General features: G+C 39.9%; 1 protein-coding gene and 1 pseudogene across 1 annotated transcript in view; both read left to right on the top strand.

Annotated features, from left to right (window-relative positions):
- The window catches only part of LOC145981709 (ABC transporter G family member 2-like), a 113,747-nt gene that overhangs the window by 49,020 nt on the left and 43,506 nt on the right, over positions 1-21,221 (top strand). Inside the window, exons 10-13 of the mRNA XM_083115111.1 lie at positions 5,633-5,788; positions 6,891-7,267; positions 14,375-14,480; positions 20,386-20,548. Coding sequence (XP_082971237.1) covers positions 5,633-5,788; positions 6,891-7,267; positions 14,375-14,480; positions 20,386-20,548 — 802 coding nt within the window. The remainder of the gene's footprint in view (positions 1-5,632; positions 5,789-6,890; positions 7,268-14,374; positions 14,481-20,385; positions 20,549-21,221) is intronic.
- Positions 14,536-18,559, top strand: LOC145981983 (ubiquitin carboxyl-terminal hydrolase 7 pseudogene; annotated as a pseudogene).

Genomic DNA, 21,221 nt, shown 5'->3' on the forward strand with positions numbered 1-21,221 from the left:
CTCTCCCCCTTCCCCTCCGGAGCCCAGTACCGCACCACAGGATCTGTCACTGAGCCTGAGAAAATCTTGCCAGACAGTGCTCGAAATGGAAAAGGGAGGGGATATTTGATCGATTTTGGAAATACGAGAGGGTACATCCTTGAATGGATCAACATGGAGACAATACAGTATGTGGAGGATGCTCAATATCCAAATTATTCTAATTGGGGGTATGCTTTGTGAAACTTTCTTAACTGGAGGCAGCATCCCCTACTTCGACCACTGATGCCAGAAAAGATGCTTTCAGAAAATGAATTTATTACTGCACACGTATATTACTTATTGTATTTGTTGCGTTTGTACAAGAGAAATATTCAGAAGATTTGTAAGGAATATTTACAGTTCATAAGATGCCTACCTAGTCTATCCCGTGTTGTAATACAAATTTTATCCCTTTCCTACAAAATAATAAAACTGTCCATGGCAACCGTGATTTTATAATGTGGTTGCATACATATACACTGTATAGTAGCACCAAGCTTTCTGGGACCTGGGAAAATACATGAACAAAGGTTTCCCCATGGCTTTAACTAGCGACACTAGTGCCACTGCTCCGACGCCAGGGTTTCAAATGCCTTGGTGGATCTATAAGATAGATAATATCATTTTTCGAGGGTTCGTGAACAAAACAAAAAGTAAATGATTTTAAAGTCCATTTTATATTCAGATACGTTAATCGGGACTGGGCTTAAAGTTTAAATCGGGATACGTACCACTGTGCAATGCACCTTCACAGGGGATCAAACCCAGGACTTCTTTGATTACACCACCATCGGTGAGGCCCCTTAAATCATTGAGGAAACTCGTTCATCTTCATGTTCTCTCGCCCTGCGAAAGTTTATTGGTGATATAGGGTAACATCCTACACACGTCTTCCAGACATACACACGCGGCACCCCCCTCCCCTGCACACACAATTGTATACTTACAGCACATGCTATGCCCTCCCAGAAAACAATTCTAAATCCGCCTATGGATATACTCTATGTGATCAAAAGTATCCGGACACACCGAGAAACGTGTGTTTATCATAGAGGGCGACACAGTACTGCAATCTACCGAGTGGAACACATAGTCAGCGAACTCAGTAGCCTGCAGACAGTGTGAGACAGCAGTATGGGATGGTCTGAGGAACTCACAGACTTTCAACGTGGTCAGTTGGTTGGGTGCCACTTGTGTTGGAAGTCTGTGTGAGAGATTTCCACCCTCCTAAACATCCCTCTGTCCACTGTTTCCGATGTTATAGTGCAGGGATGTGTACAACCCAAAAGCATGCAGGCCAACCTTCCATGTTGACCTCAGAGACCATCGAGTGTTGAAGAGGGTCGTACAGCATTATCTTCAATCATCCATCGCCAACATCACACAGGTATTCCGAACTGCATCAGGATCTACTCCAAGCACCATTACTGTTTGGCACAAGGTGCGGCAACTTGGTTTCCATGGCCGAGCAACTGCCCATAAGTGAAACATCACACAGACAAATGCCAAACTCCGCCTCGTGTGGTGCAAGGAGCGTCGAAACTGGACCATAGAACAGTGGAAAACCGTTGTGTGGAGTGATGAATCACAGTACACAATGTGGCGATCCGATGGTAGGGTGCGGGTGTGGCGAATGTCTGGTGAACGACATCTACCTGCCTGTATAGTGCCGACAGTGAAATTCGGAGGTGGCGGGATTACAGTGTGGTCATGTTTCTCCTGGAGGGGGCTTGGCCCCATTGTTGCTTTACATGGCAATGTCACCGCACAAGCTTACGTTGACATTTTCACAGATTTCATGCTGCCTACCGTCGAAGACCAGTTCGGGGATGACCATTGTGTCTTTCAACACGACCGAGCACCCGTCCATACTGCAGGGCTTGTGGGGGAGTGGTTTGAAGACAACAACGTTCCACTAATGGACTGGCCTGCGCAGAGTCCTGATTTGAATCCCATAGAACATCTCTGGGGTGTTTTGGCATGCCGACTTCTTGCTAGACCACACCGATCTACATCAATACCTCTTCTCATTTTGGCACTCTGCGAGGAATGGGCTGCCATTCCTCAGGAAACCTTCCGCCACTTGATTGAAAGTATGCCTGTGAGAGCGAACGCTGTCATCAAGGCTAAGGGTGGGCCAACACTGTATTGACTGCCAGTGTTTCCGATGGAGGGTTGCCCAAATTTGTACTTTCTTTTCAGGTGGGTGCCCGGATACTTCTGATCACATAGAGTATCTGCTATCAAATAATGAACGTCACTTACCTCGACAGTTCCTTGACATAATTTTGCAACAAGGTTTCCAATATCTTCTGTTATGCCTTCTTGTTGAACATCAAGAGTCTGAAAGTTCGCACGTTTCACTCTCGCAATTCGGATGGAATTCCTCTGAACTTAAATCGACCTTTTCTGACGTTCTATTTGTGGAAGGTGAAGCTTCAACTTCCATTTTTTGTTTCTTTTGGAAATAATCTAATAATGTATTTCTCCTCTTTTTTCTATCCATCTTTAGTTCCACGTCAAAAATCTATTACACACGCAGAAACGTCACACACAACACGACCACTTCGACTTGCTACCTTGCAAACTGCAACTCGCTACAACCCCAGTGAACATCAGGACTTGGGACAAAGATACCGGGCGGTCGAATGTCTGAAACATGCATCCAGCTTGGTCCAGCTCAAATTACGTCACCAGTGTTGACAGCAACCAGTAGTGTCAGTAGTGTTGGCAACTGCTAAATTATTTACGCACAAATTCAAGTGAGATCTTTCACAAATGTTACAAGAAAATTCAATAAACTGAAGGCTGGAAATTGGTTGAGAAAAAAATATCTAATTTGTAAAGAGCACAAGAGTAAAACGTATAATATTTTGGCATATTAATTGTCTTTATTTTGTTAATGAAACTGACTGGGCCAGTGGGGCTATATAACGCATCCCTCACTCTTCCCTTCCTCCCGGCATGCTATTGTACAAAACATCGCTTGCCTCCTTCGTAAAACCATGCCTCGCTACTGCCTGCAACAATTATTATTATTATTATTATAATTATTGATATTTTGAAATAAATATGCATCCAGGTGCGATATAAGATTTTGACTTACTTTGCCTACTAATTGTAGTGATTCAAATCTCACAGAACTTTGCTCTGCTGGCATAAATGGTATAAGAAGGGAAAAGAAAGAAAAGGAAAGTTAGCAACATTGTCGTAACAGGAAAGAAAGGGAGGGTCAAGGGTCATCCTGGGTGAAAGAAAGGGGAGGAGGGATTCCTTCAGTTCGCATTCCAAGGGTTACGGCTCTTTTCTTGACCATACTGAGAAGGAAATTCTCCTTCCTTTTCAGTGACTAAGGAATGAATGAATGCCTGTGCATTGCTGAAACTCAACTCAAATATTATCAAAAGTAATTGAAGAAGCAATACATTTCTCATTGCCAAATGTAAACATTTTACAATATTGGCAATTTGGTACTCAAACACATTTATGAAATAAAATTTATTTTTGCTTTGATTTTTTTTTTTAAATGACGAAACCAATGGGGGGTTTTAACCCCCACCACCCCCCCTGGGCACGCCACTGGCTATAAATAGTTCTATGTACATCTTTTTCAGTTACCTCAGTAAAGCTAAAATATTGTTCAGCTTTATTTGCTGAGCCTTAAGTGGAGGAGGAATTTCAGATTCATTGCAAATTTTACCAAAATGGTCATTAACAGCATCTAAATCTTCAGTGGTACTTATGAGAGAGAATGTATTATCGTGAGACTTTTTATTGTTAACAATACCCAATTGTTTCAACTCATTCCATGTTTCTCTCCGGTTTAAATTTTTCCCGCCAAATTTGAAGGTAAGGTAACATTTCTTTTCTTGTCTTATGACAGTTGTTGTAAAGTTCCGGAGTTCTTTATATTGTTGCCAGTCGCTTGGATTGTTCCAACGTTTGAACTTTCGTAGCGCGTTATCTCTGATTCCCATCAACAATTTAACATTACTGGTGATCCACGGTGCATTTTTCTTATTGTGTTTCTCTTTTTTTTTTAGAGGTGCGTGCGTGTCAAAAACATTTTGTATATTTGAGGTCAAAAACTCCACTTTATTGTTAACATCATCAAGTGAGTAAAGCTTTGACCAATCTACATCAGTTATGTCTTTTGCAAAAATTTCTTCGTTGAAGGTATTAAAATTTCTACAATAAACGTAGCTCGCTTGAGGTTCCGGTTTCTGAAACAAGAAATCAGCGTACGCAACGCAGTGGTCTGATTTACCGATTGGGACAGTGACGTCAGTTTTAAACACTAATTCTGTATTGTCGACGGCTATGATGTCAAGCAGCGTTTTACTTTTTTCGGTGATACGGGTTGGTTTATTAACTATTTGCGTTAGACCAAATGAATCAAAAATCGATCTTAAAAACCGTGTTTCTGGTTTATTCGGGGTGAGATAATCGCAGTTTACATCTCCTAACAGGAAGAGATTATCAACTAATTCGGATATTAATTCTTCGAACAATGTAAGTTTTGTATATGGGACATTGGGCGGTCTGTATATGGAACATACACCAAACTGTTTATTCATGTACTTCAGAATCAAAGTTTATGTTTCGATGCCTTCAGTATTTACTTTCCTCTCTATTGTTCGAACAGTTAAGTTAGATTTATGAAAAACTACAATTCCGCCACAGTTATTCTTGGTTCTATTTTTTGTTAGCGTTTCATAACCCTGTATACTAATTAGAGATAGTGGTGTTCCGTCCTTTATCCAGATTTCTATAATGACAATCAAATCGAAGTCTCCCTCTTTTACAAAAAGCCGCAGTTCGTCCATTTTCGGAACTCGTTGGCAAGCAATGCAGTGCTTCAACAAGGGGGAGGGGTAAATAAATTATACAGCCAATTGCCTAGTTCTCCTAAGAAAGAAGGCGCATTTTAAATAATAATATATCTCCAAACTCCTCCCTCAACGGCCATGCTTTTAATTTCAAAATTCTTGATCACGTTATTGAAATATCCATGCTTGTTTTGGTAAATTCACAACAGACCAAGCAAAAGAGAACACTCACTTCAACCACTCGTTCTTCCTACACAAATGGAAGATGTTCCGAAAAGATTAGAAACTAACTCGTTATTGTTCAAGGGAGAGCAAGATAACTGATTTGAGGCTTAAAATTAAACTAAGCTTTGAAATCATAGGTCATTACAACAGGAAGAAAATGCCCATGTTCATTTTTTAATAATGTATCATGTTAATAAAAATAGTATTTCGAATTTGATAGCATTTAAGTAAGCATGGACGTCCGGAAGGGGGGGGGGTGCCCCCGCTGGAAAATGAAAGTAAACCAAAAATTATATATAAATAATATATATATATAATTTCATTTCAGCCACAATAATGTGTGTTAATTATTGCATGAATATGATAAATTCAATTTTTTTTTTTTGAGGAAACAACACTAATATTGGGGAAAATGTGCCTTCCTTGCCTCTCCCTGGAGAAAATCCTGCGGACATCCATGTGTCTATGTTACAAGATCCTGTCATAGATAAATTTCAGATCGTATCTTCCCCATCCACCTTCGTAACTGTTCATTAATGAAATGTTCTTCCTTACAGATTCTCCTGGACATGATATTCATATCGCTGACATACTTCCTGACCAGTCAACCGCTCGACTTGGATAGATTCTCCAGGTTCTCCTTGGTCTGCTTGCTAGTGGCTTTCACGTCGGAAGGCCTGGGGTGGGTCATTGGATCACTACTCAACAGCGTAGTAAGCATTTTTACTTTTGTCTTTTATATCGTTCTTCTGTCACTTTTGGCTAATCGCGACGATGATGATGAGTAGATTAAATTCGAACCGTGGGCGTAACTTGAGCCATAATTTTTGGGGGGCAGAATCTAATTTGATTGATTGATTGATTTGCTTGAGTGATGATATGATGAAATTGATGAAAAAACACTCACAGGCCGAGATTCGAACCTGGGACCTCTAGCGTCGTGGCACGATATGATAACCACTCCTCCACCGGGGCCGGCAGAATCGAATTTGGAGCTTAACTGGGGGGGGGGGGGCAGAATCGAAAAGTTTTCCATCCCATAAAAATACCGTCTAGGATAACTGAGACATTTGCGAAATCACAAATATTACTCATAACTTTGCTCCTCAGATCCAAGGAAGCTAAAAAAATGTAAATTTTTATCAAACCTGATTTTTTTAGGGGGGGAGCGCTCCCCCTTTGCCCCCGCGAAATTACGCCTATCAATACATCATATATTAATTGAGTCTATATTTTACATTATACATATATGTATCTAGAAATACATTACGGGGGGGTCCGACCAAGTAACTCAATAACAATATAATTATTCTAATTATATTAAGATTATATTAATTAAATATGTAAATTAATTAATATTGTATTATTATTACATGAATAGGTAAAATGGTAAAAAACAACATATATAACAGCAGGTAATCATTATCTAGCTTACGTCTAGTTAAGGGCGGAAAAACTTTTATAAAAACATCTACCCTGTCAATGAAATTAATGTCAAAAAGATAAAGAACTGAATATTTATTGAATAACAAAAAAGGAGTTAGATCCAATTGACGAAAATAAAGTTGGTGATTGATATTTTATGCATAAGTAGGAGTGTGCATAAATGTTTGGAATTGTCCTTCAAAGCCGTATGAGCACAATTCCTTGCCTTCCAATAAGTTTATTTAAATAACCATCGATTATATAACAAATGCTAAATTAATTATATTTTCATTATTTAATTTTAGTAAGTCTTTCGGGGGGAGGTCCTGACCCCCTGGACCCCCTCCCAAAATACGTCCGATTCTTGCAACATGCACACGTGTTTTTCAGAACGCCTGCCTGGTGGCGTCCGTGGTCCACCTGCCCCTGCTGATCATGGCCCTGTACGGCATCGACTTCAACCACCTCCTGACCAGCACGTGGAGGGCCCTCATGCAGCTGAGCTTCATCCGGCTGGGCCTCGTGGGCCTCGCCAACTCCATCTACGAGGGCCGGGGCCCCATGGACTGCCGCGAGGACCACTGTATCTTCACGTACCCCTCCTTCCTGATGAAGGTCCTGGGCCTCCGGGACACGGACTACTGGATGCAAGTGCTGGGCCTCTGCGTCAACATCCTCTTCTACAGGGCCCTCAGCTACGCGGCCCTGCGGTGGAGGGTCAAGCACTCTACGCATCTCTACAAGAACCTCTTCCGCGGGCCTTCCTAGCATTGTCTCCCGAGACTTGTATTATATCACAAATAAATATTTCTTTTATTTATATGTCAACGTGGGATTTTATTAACCTCGTACCCATTTGTGACAAAGAAAAGATGAAAGAGGACAATATTTGATTTCTAGGTAGAGGCGGTATAAAGTATAAAATAATTTTGCTAGCTTAAATGCTATGGAAATGCTTCCAAAAATCTTACTTTACACGGAAGCATCTCATGGAACATTTCTGTTAGCTCTTGCGATTACAATGTGTAATATATACAGCACGAAAGACACGTAAAGTTACACCATCTATGGTGAGTGCACGCTGATTACAATTTGAAACTAAAATATTTTCCCATTCATGCACAGTATGGAGGAAACTCTAGGGGGTAAAGGCGGCCAGGGGCGTGGTGCTGATCACAGCACCCCCACCTTCGGCCGTGATCAAGAAAGTGTGGCGCCCTAACTCTACACCTCCTAAACGCCTTCATGGCGTGGTGCAAAGCACAGGGGAGCACTTTACCTTCTTTTACTTTCCATAAACAGTATATAAAGTATGTATTCAAGCAGCGCCATTGTTTTGTACCTAATACCGTTCGTTATTCCTCTCGGTTGAATAGTTATCGGCTTTTAAAAATGTGAAGTGTTTACATCTCACTTGGCCACCATTACATCTGCACTCGTGACCTAGAGGTCGCTTCTGATTGGTTATGCTACGGAAATAGGACCGATTGTATAAGATTGTTCACTTTACACGGTAACATTACGCCTTACGCCGGCTTTAGACGAAACATTTCCTTTAGCATTTTTGCTAGCATAAATGCTATGTAAATGCTTCAAAAATCTTATAGCAGATCGTATTTTACACGCAAACATTTCATGTAACATTTCGGGTAGCTTTTGCGATTGCAATGCATAACATATACAGCATGAAAGGCACGTCGAGTTACACCATCTATGCTGAGTGCACTGTGTTTACATTGAAACAACTAAAAATTGAAATAACTAAAATATTCTTCCATACGTGCACATTAAGCGTTGTAAAGTATGTATTTAAGCAGTGCCACTGTTTTGTATCTAATAGCGTTTTATACGAAACCTTATTCATCTAGGTTGAATAGTTATCGGGTTTTAAAAATTTGAAGTGATACATTGTTTACATCTCACGCGGCCGCCATTACAACCTCGCTCGTGACCTAGAGCTCGCTTCTGATTGGTTACGCTACGAAAAATGCTACGGAAATAGGACGGGTTCTATCCTTGAGAAATGCCATGAAATATGCCATGGCATCTGAAATGCCATAAGATTTTTCACTTTACACGGTAGCATTTTGGTCATGGCGTAAATGCTAAGGAAAATGCTATGGTCTAAAACGGGCCTTAGCATCACTGAAAGAACCAAGGACCACTAAGCGAACGCAGGATTTTTTTCGGATGAGGTTGGAATTGTAAAAGTGGATATTACGTAGCTGCTTTCTAGGTAGAGGAGGTATAAACCAAAAAATATTTTGCAATTAATGTTTTCAACCTTAGTTTTAAAAGTTGTTCAAAAACAAAAATGCTAATCGGAGGTCATTTTAAGGGAAATTTGCATTTTCCACTTTGATTTCCTCCGAGTCCTTTACTGTTTTCATTTGATTCTTCTTTCTTATCTGGAGGGGCTTTATCTCCCACCAGCTCCTCCATCGTATGCCAGTAGAGGTCTTGGCACTTTGGACTTGGGTAGTAATTAATGTTGGAAACAAAATAAAATTGCTAGGGTACTGGGTTCGAATCCCGGCCTCATCATCGGTGTTCTTTGTGAGTGTCCCTTCATCATTGATTGATTTGCTTAATTTTACTTCGCTTTTTGTGTCACTTTTGGCTAATTTGCGAAGATGGGGATGAGAGATGATATGATCGAATTGATGAATGGACACTCGCAAACATACATGCCCAGGCCAGGATTCGAACCCGGGACCCCTGGCGTCGTAGTATCCCTTCATCAATTTCATCGTATCATCACTCCTCGCAATTAGCCAAACGTGGAAGAAAAGCTAAGTAAAATTCAGTGTTTGAATTGAAAAACATGTTTCAGGATTAAAAATCTATTTCTGTTGACTGAAAACTTCAATTAAAGGAGGGAAAAAATATATGTTTTAATGGAACGAATAAATAGGATGCAATATATATTGTGCCATGTCTACCTGGAGAAAAAAATGCGGAAAATGAATATTTTCATTGTTATGCAAGACCACGTTTCAACTAGCTGTCTTGTTACAATAATTTTAAGTTTCATTTTCTCAAGTCAAATTTACATTTTCAATTATGGTTAATTTTACTTGCTTCCATATTGAAACAAATAATAGTTCTCATATTTAAATGTGAGGTCATACTATTTCCTGGTTTCACCTAAATTTCTCTGCACTAAGGTAAATATCCCTTCATATGGTAGTGTGCTGGCGATACTTGCCACATTAAATTTAACTGTTACCATGTGCATTTTTCAAAATTCAACAGCACGCTACTGAAACTGAATGATGCTCAGTGGCGTGCCTAGGATTTTCGAAAGGGGTTTTACGTATACTTTCTTCTTTCTTTCAAACCCAGCAAAATATAAACAAAATAGAACAAATTCAAAGTAAATTCTTAAGACACTTAAAGTACAAACTAGATGGTATATACCCTCAAATGGAATCCCGTGAGAACCTTCTCAGATATTTTAACCTAACAACTCTCAACAACAGACGCATCATGCATCAGCTCATTTTCCTCCACAAAATTTTAAATAATCTCATTGAAGCTCCTTTCGCCCTGTCACAGCTCGACTTCTACGTCCCCTCAAGCAAATTACGACCAAGAAGGCAACTCTTCAGCCTCCGTCGTAATAGAACCAACGCTCTGACAATATCCCCAATTAAGAATACGTGTAAAACATTTAATGATACCATCAAAAGTGAAAACATTGTGGACTTATTTTGCCCGACCACAATTTTGAAAATGAATATACTAATATTACATAAATTACGATAGAATCTAAGACTTATATGTTTGTTAAATGTTTTCTGTCTATATACTACATTCATTTGTGCAATATTTCAATAATGTTATCACAAAATTATTGTATAATGAACGCCATTAATGGGTAATAATTGCGTTCAATTTCTGAAATAAATAAATAAATAAATAATCAGTCCTCATTTTGCCATCCATTCTTACCATTTTTTTAAGGAATACCGGGTCAAAGGAGGGTTAGGACACCACCAACCTCGCCCCCCCCCCCCCCGGCCATGCCACTGATAATGTACATTTAGTGGCATGTCCAATTAGGTGCTGATATCCCAATTGCATGAGTGATAAAGTGAATCAACGAAATGAAATAAAATAATGTCTGGCTAGTACACAATTAATTGCCAGGTTTGCAACAGACCCAGAAGATTGGAATTTTGTTTTGAACATTTTCTCTTTCCACCAGTGGTCTCTGTTAATTCTCATTGCATTATAATGTAAAGTGGTTATAGAAGTCTGGGGAAAGGAAGGGGGTAAATGAGTGTGAGCTAAAACTATATTTTACACAAGGCACTTAGTCGGGAGGTGGGCTTGGGGGATTTAAGCCCCCCTGAACAGGCACGTATCTAGATTTATATTTCGGGGTTCCGCCGAAACAAGTCTCAATAATAATAATAATATCTAATAATAATGATAAATTAAAATAATATTAATGTGTAAATTAATTAATATCGTATTATTATCACATGAATAAGTATAAAGACTTTAATAATAGAGATACAACCGCATGATTATCTAGCTTACGTGTACTTAACATCGCCATAATTTGCATAAAAAGAACTGTCTGCCAAGGAGAGCTACATGAAATCGATAGAGAATTCATTTTTATTCAATAACAAAAATATAATTTTAGATCTATTTGACGAAAAGTAAAGTGCCCGATCCGATTAATATTTTATACATAGGCTATTATTATACAAAAAAGCTAAAAATATATTTTGATTATTTAATTTTTAGTACTTGGTCAGTCTTTCGGGGGGGGGGGGATCCGGACCCCCTGGATCTCCCTAAATACGTCCTTGCCCCTAAAATCCTACGAATATCTAATATAAATTAGTGTAAAGTGGTAATTAATTGTACTTCCCTCGCAGGATTAAACATATTGTATAAGTTGCAATATACTGAGAAATTCATTCTCAGGGCTTCAACCCCCCACTTTCTCGCCTTTAGATGGCGGCTGCTGATACGGGCCTGTTTCACACGTATCCATAGGCGCAGACTCCATGGGGCTTGGGGGACTCGAGCCCCCCCCCAATGTTAACGATGTGGGGGCAGAGCCCCCAAATAATTTTGCTTAAGAGGATCTAATGTATTATTTTGCTTCTCTTGTAAAGTTTACTCTGAATTGTGCCACATGAACTTAACTTTAAATACACATTTGTAATGTTATAGACCATCAACTTTAAGGGCCTACGACCAGAGAGCAAAACACATGACTTATTACTATATACTAAGCATGTAATTGTGAGTATTGTTAACAACTTTACTAAAAAGAGTTTGAAAAGAAGATGTGCATGAACTAGGGTAGTGGATGGGCGTTCGGGCTACAAATGGCTCTCACATGACATTCAGAACGAGATCATTGATATATTAGGGAGATCTGTTTTGCGATCCGTGGTAGCAGATATTAAAAGTCGGGAATATTTTGCTATTATGGTTGACGAAACTTGTGACATATCCATCCGTGGACAATTAATATTCTGCATTCGAACTGTGAATAAAAATTTTGATATTTTTGAGGAATTCATGGGCTTTTATGAGATTCCGAACACTGAGGCCAAAACTTAAAAAGGGAGAGAGTGAGTCATTCATTAATTTATTTCAGTGATCAGAGCCCCCCACAAAAATTTGCATGCACGTATCATGTCATTTCAGCCAGAAAAAATTGCATTAATAATAAGGGACTGATAAATACAAATAGCCAGGTCATCATAAGAATGCAATGGCATCAAACTGAATAGTGTTTTTTGACAGAGAAATACGTATTTGGGGAGAAATACGTCGCTTGCACCACCCCCTTGTAAAATAAAATCCTGTGGGTGTTACCAAGGGTATGAACATTCAAAATGTGACGTAGTACACACGGAAGGCGGTAGATGGCACTACCTCTCAATGCGGTGGCAGAGTCCTCTGCCGGGTTTTTCGCAAACTTCGTGCGGGAGAAAGTCACGTCTACATTTTGGCATACAAATGCAAGAAGCGTCTCGTAAGGCTACCGACCGTCTTGAAAGGGGGGGGGGGGAGAAGACGGACGTAAAGGCAGAGGAAGAGATATAAGTAGAGAGAAAGAGGGAAGGAAAGAAAGTGGACTTAAAACTACAATTTTGGAATGCAGCAGCATGCATGCAACAGTGAAACAAATGTGAATTGAATTTAAGCTAGAGTTGCGTCACATTTCGTCATTGAGAGCAAATATTCAGTGACCGTTAAAAAGGTGTGGCTAACAGACAATGCCCATTATTCAATTACATGCACTTGAATGTATAATTTCTATCATCTTAGGAGTGTTTAACTTAAAGGAGTGTACTGTGTTCCCCTCTCTTAAAGGAACGCAACTTGGGTTATGATAAAATGACACAGTTGGAATGAATTCTTTCGAATATTTTCTCTCCGATGGCATAACGTTGTCGCTCTATAATGAAGGAATCCTGGGTTCGACCTCTGCGATTGAAGCGCAATGCATTTTGGTTCGGAATCCACTTTAACAAGTAGGCCCAGATTATCATATGAGCACAAAAGTGGACTTAATAAAGAACCAAAAACATCTGTCATTTCTCGTGTTTATTTTCTTTACTTCAGCTGATCTAAAAATCATGTCAGCGACTCAAGCTTTCCTTCCACCCCTTCCCTCTCTTTATTGATTGATTGATTGATTGATTTGATTTATTTATTTTTATGCCACTTTCGGCTAATTTGACAAGGTGGGGATGAGTGATGATATGATGGAATTGGTAAACATCCATGACCAGGCCGATATTCGAACCCGGGACCCCTGGCGTCGTAGCGCAATGTGCTAACCACTCCGCCACTTTCCCTCTCTTTATTTCTATACAAGTAGGAAAAATTTATATGTGGAAAGAGGACTTCGATATAGGTTTAGCCACTCATTATCAGCCTAATAATTAAGTAGCTAATTTTCCTCAAATCTGCAGATGTTATATAAAAATTTAACCAGTATTCTAGTGATTGTTCGAATATACAATTGTTATTCTGGATGCCATATCGTAATTTGAAGACCAAAGTTATATAAAAATTGTGATAATGGGAACATCAAGTTACTGGTATTCCAATATGGACCTAATTAAAAATGTCGAAGTGATTTCGTGCGAAGCTGAAGGAAGCAACCCGAAGAGGAGATTCTCTTGTTGATTAGTAGATTACTTCTAGTTAGCAACGTCAGGGGTCTAGGGTTCGATTCCCAGCCTGGGCCTGATCATCTCTGTGAGTGTCACTTCATCAATTTAAACCTCACGTCTCAATTAGCCAAAATGGGCCTCCCCTATGGCGCAGTGGTAGCGACGAAACCTCGTAATCAAGGCGTGCCGGTGGAGGCACATAGTGATTCGGATCCCACTTTCAGCTGTAGGCCCAGACCCGATTAGTCTTTGTGCATAAAGTGGACTTAAAACAACAATTCAATCAATCAATCAGTTAGCCAAAAGTGCAAGTAAATAATTTAAAACTAAAGTCAAAGTCAGCCCAGGGCTGACATCAAACGCAAGGTTATCCACTTTGTATGATGTCAATCGAAATACGACTCGTAATTAGTAAAGATTTTTGCGTGATTTTTCGTATGTGGCGTGACGGGTCCACCTATATGGATTTCTCTTACATTAAGTTCGTCTTCATTTGGCTCGCAATTTTGCTTGCTGATCAAGAGTGAAAGGTAAGGTCATGTGTACAGTTTCCATTATTAAAGTTAGTTGTAGTGTGTTCTTGTAATATTTAAGTGAAGAGAACGTTGTTGTGCATGCTGAACAGGCCACCATCGCTTCCCAATTCGCATTCAAAAAGTTTATAAAATTATATGATTCATTATGGCGTCTAAGAATGTTGTGGTCTGACTATAGTCACATGACCCGGCTTCAGTTACAACGCGCAGAGCTTGCTCTTCCAGTTTCATTCCTCCATGATAACAGAAACGCTGACCAAAGTCAACAGAATATTGTTGATAGGGTCATATAAAAGAAGAAGAAGAAGAACTTTCATTACTTACACTGTTAGTAAAACGTTCACGATACAATGACGTGTCACCAGTATCTTGAAATATAGTTGAGGGAAGACAAGTTATTATTCACAAGAGAAATATGGAATTGGAAGAAGATGAATCGCGCTTTGAAACGGTTTTACGCTTTCCAGTTCATAATGTAAGTAGTCTGAAGGAACCGGAGGAATCATTGCCGCATTCCTTTAGGAACTTAACGTGGAGAATCCAGGTGATGCCACCCACTATTCCAGTTAAAGGTAAGCAACAGCAATCTTGTTCATGTATATTTCTTCAGTGCGACGGGGACCCGGATTCAAGGTCGTGGAGCTGCTACGCTACTGCAGAATTGCAATTATTAAATCAACATGGCGGGAAGTCCTTCACAAGGAACATTCGACATTTGTTTCACGCAAGTGATAATGAATCAGGCATTTCTGTTCCGTGGCATGATGTACTTGATCCTCAAATGGGATACATAAAATATGACAAAATAATATTAGAAGCTCATGTACAAGTAGACCAATCCCGTCCCGAAGCCACGTTTCACTATAGACTGCAGAATGTTCATAAGCTGTCCAAAAAGAAGGTCTCGCCACCATGTTACATCCGTAACCTACCATGGAGAATTGCGGTTATCCCACGTGTGATTACGAACAAAAAATATTTAAGTGTCTTTCTCGAATGCAATGGAGATTCAACATCAACTTCTTGGAGCTGTTTTGCCAAAGGAGAATTCACCCTATTAAGTTCAAGAACAGACAGGGAACCATACACAAGAGCCATTCGTCATTTGTTCTGCACGGAGGAGAAGGATTGGGGTTTCTCCACTTTCATGTTGTGGAATGACGTGCTGGCTCCCAGAAGGGGCCATGTCAGAAATGGTAGCATCACGATAGAAGCCCACGTGGAAGCTGATGCTCCCGTTGGAATTGCTTGGGATTCTAGAAGATTCACGGGATATGTAGGATTGAAAAGCCAACGCGTTACAAGCAAACTGAACTCCACACTGCAAATTCTGTATTTTACGACCTACCTTCGCAAAGCAGTGTACAAAATTCCAACAGAATATGATGATTCAAGAGAAAGCATTGCTTTAGCGATCCAGAAAGTGCTTCACCAACTTCAATTCAGCCCTGATCCTGTGAGAACAAACCACCTAACCAGGTGTTTTGGATGGGAAACCTCATGTTTATTAAGACACAATAATCAATCATTACTGAAAATAATACTGGACAAATTAAAAACTATTATGAAAGGATCGTCTGTAGAAGGAACAGTGTCGAAACTTTTCGAAGGAGAATTTATTTCTTGTCTTAATTGTGAGGGTACGGAACACTATTTATTTAATAAATTCTACGAGATTGAACTAGATATCAAAGGACAGAATAATATTGAAGAAGCTCTTAAGAACTATATGGCCACAAGGCTTATAGAAAGTGTTAAGCATTATAGTAGAGAGTACAAGTTACAAACAACAGGAAAAAGCATTGGGTTCTATTCCCTTCCACCTGTTCTTCACTTTCAAATCAGAAGATTTCAATATTTCCCTACCACCAATTGTTCCATCAAATTTAATGGCAAATTCGAATTCTATGAGAAAATTAATCTTGAAAGGTCTGAGATTATTCAGGAGAAAACTATTTCAGAGTACATTCTACATGCCATTGTAGTGCATAGCGGAGATTCTCATGGAGGCCATTATATTCTGTACATAGATCCAAAATGTGATGGCAATTGGTATAGGTTCGATGATGAAGTGGTTTCAAGTTGCTCCAAGCAGGAGGCAATAATGGCTAATTATGGAGGACATGGAGAAGGTGAGGATGAAGCTGTAAAGATCTGCACGAACGCATGTATGTTGGTATACATTCTAGAGAGTGAACTGGAAGGTATCCTTCAAGAAGTAAGGGACGACGATATTCCACCAGAGCTTGCAGCAAGGATACAAAGTGATCAGAAGTTGGAACAAATTCAGAGGAAGGAGAGAATACAATCATATTTGTACATGGTAGTGAAGGTTTTGCTGGAGGATAGTTTTGACGGCCATCAAGGAATTGGTCTCTGCGATCCAGACAATGCGAAGTACTTAACATTTCGAGTGACGATACAAACTACGCTAAAGGATCTCCTGAAGATCTTCTCTGATTATTTGAAGTATCCTGTTCAACAACTACGACCCTGGCTCTTAAGTGACAACGAAGATCAAATGTTGCGTCCTGTGTTCATGGATGTTGACGCAAATCTTCACGCACGTGTAATAGACCTTGCAGATGATGCCCGCATCTGGAGCATTTTCTTGGAAGTAATTCCTCCAGACTCAAGTTTGAAAGCCTTGCCTCCTTTCAATGTCCACACCGACGTGTTACTGTTCTTCAGATTATACGTTCCCAAGTGTCAAAGGATGGACTACCTTGGTCATCAATGCATGCCTCTTACGACCACAATGGATGACTTAATATCACTTCTTTGTAAAAGAGCAAATTTTTCTTCCGATACCAGGCTGTTAGTGTTTAAAGAAAAATATCCTGGACTGATTAAGAAAATAAACATTTGTAAGGATTCCTTGTTTAGTGTTGTGGGAAACAAGATGCAAGTAGTAATAATTTTGTTCCAGAGGGCCGATGAATATACTAACAACTTACCAACATGTGATCTATGGATCCCGATGGAAATATTGTTTTGCAACATTGCATACCCTAACGATATTGGCTTCATTATGAAACTGCCAAAGACAACAAATTACAAAACAATGGTAAAAGCTGTTGCACAAAAATTAAGAATTGATCCTGCTGTGATTCAGTTCTTCATGCCATGCAATGATACCAGTGAGGTTTCAATTCACAGAGTACACGAAGACACATTAATGGATTTAATACATTCTTGCAAGCTTAACCAACCAATGATATACTATCACATCTTTGGGACTACAAATTGTGTGAGGGAAAATGGAAAACAGATTAGATGTGTTTGGGTATCAGCTTCTCTAGAAGGGAGAGAGTTGATATTGTCCCCAAGAGCAAGTGAGACAGTTGCCGATCTTCTTTACAACGCAAAGAAGGAAATGGAATCTGTACAAAGTCGTGGAGAGAATTTCAGATTTACTGAGATACACAAAAACAAGATAGTCCGTGTTCATAGAAATGATACACTTCTTGAAAGTCTGGATGTTACGAGGACGTACAGGATAGAAGAAATTGTCCAGGATGAAGAAAATATAGCAGATGACGAAGTACTAGTTCCAGTGGCCCATTTCCAACAAAATGTATTATGTACCTTTGGAATTCCATTTCTTCTGAAAGTTAAGCAACGTGAATGCTTTTCTGCAGTGAAAGATAGAATACAGAGTAAACTAGGTATACCAGATGAAGAGTACGAGACATATAAGTTTGCAATGGTAATCATGAATTGGCCAAGATTCATTTGTGAGGATTCGGACATGATCAGTTTCACAGTTTTCAAAGGTTGTTTGGACCAGGAAGAGACATCAAATACAACACCGTGGCTTGGTTTGGAACATTTCAATTGTGCACGTGGGTCAGAGGTAGAAAGAAACGAAATATAACAGGTTAAATGTTATGTAACATTCAATTTCACAAACTGTCTTTTTTACATAGTACTGATTTAAAAATCTTTAAAAACTATGAACTTTTCTGTGCAAGAGTTAACTTAGTTGCTTAACTGCTGATAGACCGGTCATCGTCCCAGAAACATTTTATAAATTAATGTCATCTTTCTTGTTATTCATGAAATTGAATTTTTAAATAAAGAACATTTCACTATACAAACTCTTCGACTATAAATTCAACACTTGAAAGACTGCAGTGCTACGATACGCTTTGAGTGATTTAAGACAATTTAAATATTCTGTCAAATAATAAAAGACGCTGAATTTATTTTCAATTACTTTTGGAGTTGTTAAAAATATACTTGTAGTAGATTTTTTGTCAATGTTCTATTGTTGCAAGAGTTTGAAAGTAGAATCTTGTATGTTATGACTGTTAGTAAGTATATTCTAAATACATTCACATTTATTGAAATTAAAACTTGTTCATATCTCAATGTGAAATGTTGTGTTATGACTGTATAATTGCTTTGTAAGCATATTCTAAATAAATTCACATCTATTGAATTTGTAACTTGATCAATGTGAAAATTTCACAGCACAATCGGTGGCGGAGATTGGGTTAAAAAATTAGGGTGCATGGTGCCAAAACGGGGGGCAGGGAAGACAATCACAGTTCACTTTATCTCGTTAGTGCGGGGGCAAAAGTGGGGGCAGTTCCCTAATCGCCGCCACTGAGCACAATAATAAATGTAAAATCATCCTGATCAGAACGGGCGACATCTGGAAAAAGACACCTAACTGCGTTTACACAAGTGTAATTCCGTTACGTAATGCAATGGAATAAAATGTAAATGAAGAACGACATGCCAGATGCGGTCTTCCGCTTTTGTCCGAAGCATCATTTGGGTCACTCGCTTTTTTACTTTCTCTTCTTATGTAAAAGAAGAATGCTTTAATACATCTTGGGTGGGGTTTCAATACAGTAACAAGTAGCAGAGCGAAAGTAGGCGTACGGAAAGAGGGGCGGTAGACGGCATAGGCCACCGGGAAATATTGATTTATGTGACTTCGCTTTTCTTCAAGTTTTGGCTCATCGCGGAGATGAAGATGAGATGGATAAAGGGACAATCACACATGGACGACACAACAGTGTTTAGGTGCCAGAGCCTCGTTAGTCTGCAAAATGCAGTCCAAGGTGTATTACGTGCAAGGAAAGTTGACATTTGGGTGCTTAAGATGTAAGGTGTACATACCCCACCAAGAAAGATTGATTAGGTTTATTTTACTTCGCTTTTCTGCCACGTTTGGCTAATGGCGAAAATGAGGATGAGTGATGATATGATGAAGAGACACTCACATGAACATCCATGCCCAGACCGGGATTCGAACCTGGGACCGCTGGCATCGTAGATCGCTATGGTAAACACTCTGACTAACCCCTTGCTATCAAGGGATCCTGGGTTCTATCTCTGGTGAGCGCAATGTAGTCGGATCCCACTTTAAACCAGGCTTGTTAAAGGTCCGGGAACTTTAAATAAATTCAATTCCGGTCCCGGAGAGAAAATCAGCAAGTGTAAATGAGTTCTAGACCGAAATAACATTTTATATTTCAAGTATTCCAATTCGGTCCAGGAACCTTTTTTCAATGAAACAATACGCAAGTTGGACCGAATTTAAATTGTGCTAGAAAATGGTTCCGGTCCTACAGCGAAACCCAATAGAACCCGTTAGAATTTATGCGTTCCTGGACCATTAACAACCCTGCTATAAACTGTAGGCCCAGTCTCGCTTAGTATCTCCGAGCATAGAGTGCGCCTGAAAACAAAGTTTAAGAACAAGACAAGCATTTGTAATTCGAGACGGGACAATCGCTGCCAAATCTCGTCTCGTCACCATCTCTAAAGCTCAACGCCCACTGAGACGCAGAGAAACGCGCCAACAGAAGCGTTTCCGGCATCTCAGTGGGCGATAACCTTTAAGATAACATGCAGACTTCTGGCACGGAAATTCCAGGCGTTTGCCTGTAGTGGGCGTTACATAATTTGATATCAGTAGAAGCAGACAACAGAAGTTCTATTGCGTTCTGTTGACGCGTTTCTCCGCGTCTCACTGGGCAAACGAGCTTATTTCCCGAGCAATTTGTTTTTCATTGTCGCTGATGACTACAAAAAAGATAACAATGGTGCTGAAACAGGTAACGTAATCGGAAAGACGTGGATGGTTAACCCCATCGTTTCTCCTCCAAGGTCGTCGCCAGAGCTCTCCTCCGCCGCCTCTGCCAGTCGCTTCAACTCACTCGCCGCGAGTAGACCATGCCGTGCCAGGCTCCACGGCCATCAACCTCCACCGCGGAGGTGTCGGGGAACGGGACGACGCTCGAACTGGGGACCTTGTCTTCCCTTCCTCAAAGACCAGCCATCGACTTGGATTTCCAGGACGTTTCTTACGCTGTGAGCTGCGGCTGGAGGAAAGGTATTTATCTTTGTCGTTTGATTCAACCTGGTTTGGAAAAAAACAAGTTTAGTTTCAAGCAGGGTTCTATTGGGTTCCGTAACAGGTCCGGAACCATGGTCGTCCGGAAGGGGGGCAAGGGGGCCGTGTCCCCCCTGGAAAATGAAAGTCAATTAAAAATTATGTATTTGACACACATATATGTGTTAATTATTGCATTAACACCATAAATTCAAATTTAAGCAATGTGTTTTAGGGAACTACACTCTTTGGGGGGAAATGTGACTTCTTTGCCCCTCCCTGGGAAAATCCTGCGGACGTCCATGTCCGGAACCATTCGTCTCGCACAATTTAAATACCGTATTTAAACTGATCCGGAAAAAAGGTTCCTGGACCGTATTAAAATTGATCCAGATACAAAGTTCCTTAACCGTTTTTAAATTGACCCGGAAAAAGTTCCGGAACCGAATTGAAATACTTCAAAGACAAAAGGGTTCTTGACGGTCCAGAACCCATTTACGCTTGCTGATTTTCTCTCCGGCATGTTTAACAACCCTAATTTCAAGTGTACGGGAATCTGGACTGCGCTCAGAAATTTTGTCCTCTGTATCGAGCGAAGATGTTACATTTAAGTGGGCAAATGTTTTAATAACGCGTGACATACTGTACGTCCGTCTTATTTTCATTAGTTAGT

This window comes from Lepisma saccharinum, chromosome 30 (assembly GCF_977018435.1).
Source record: "Lepisma saccharinum chromosome 30, izLepSacc3.1, whole genome shotgun sequence".
Lineage (NCBI taxonomy): Eukaryota > Metazoa > Arthropoda > Insecta > Zygentoma > Lepismatidae > Lepisma > Lepisma saccharinum.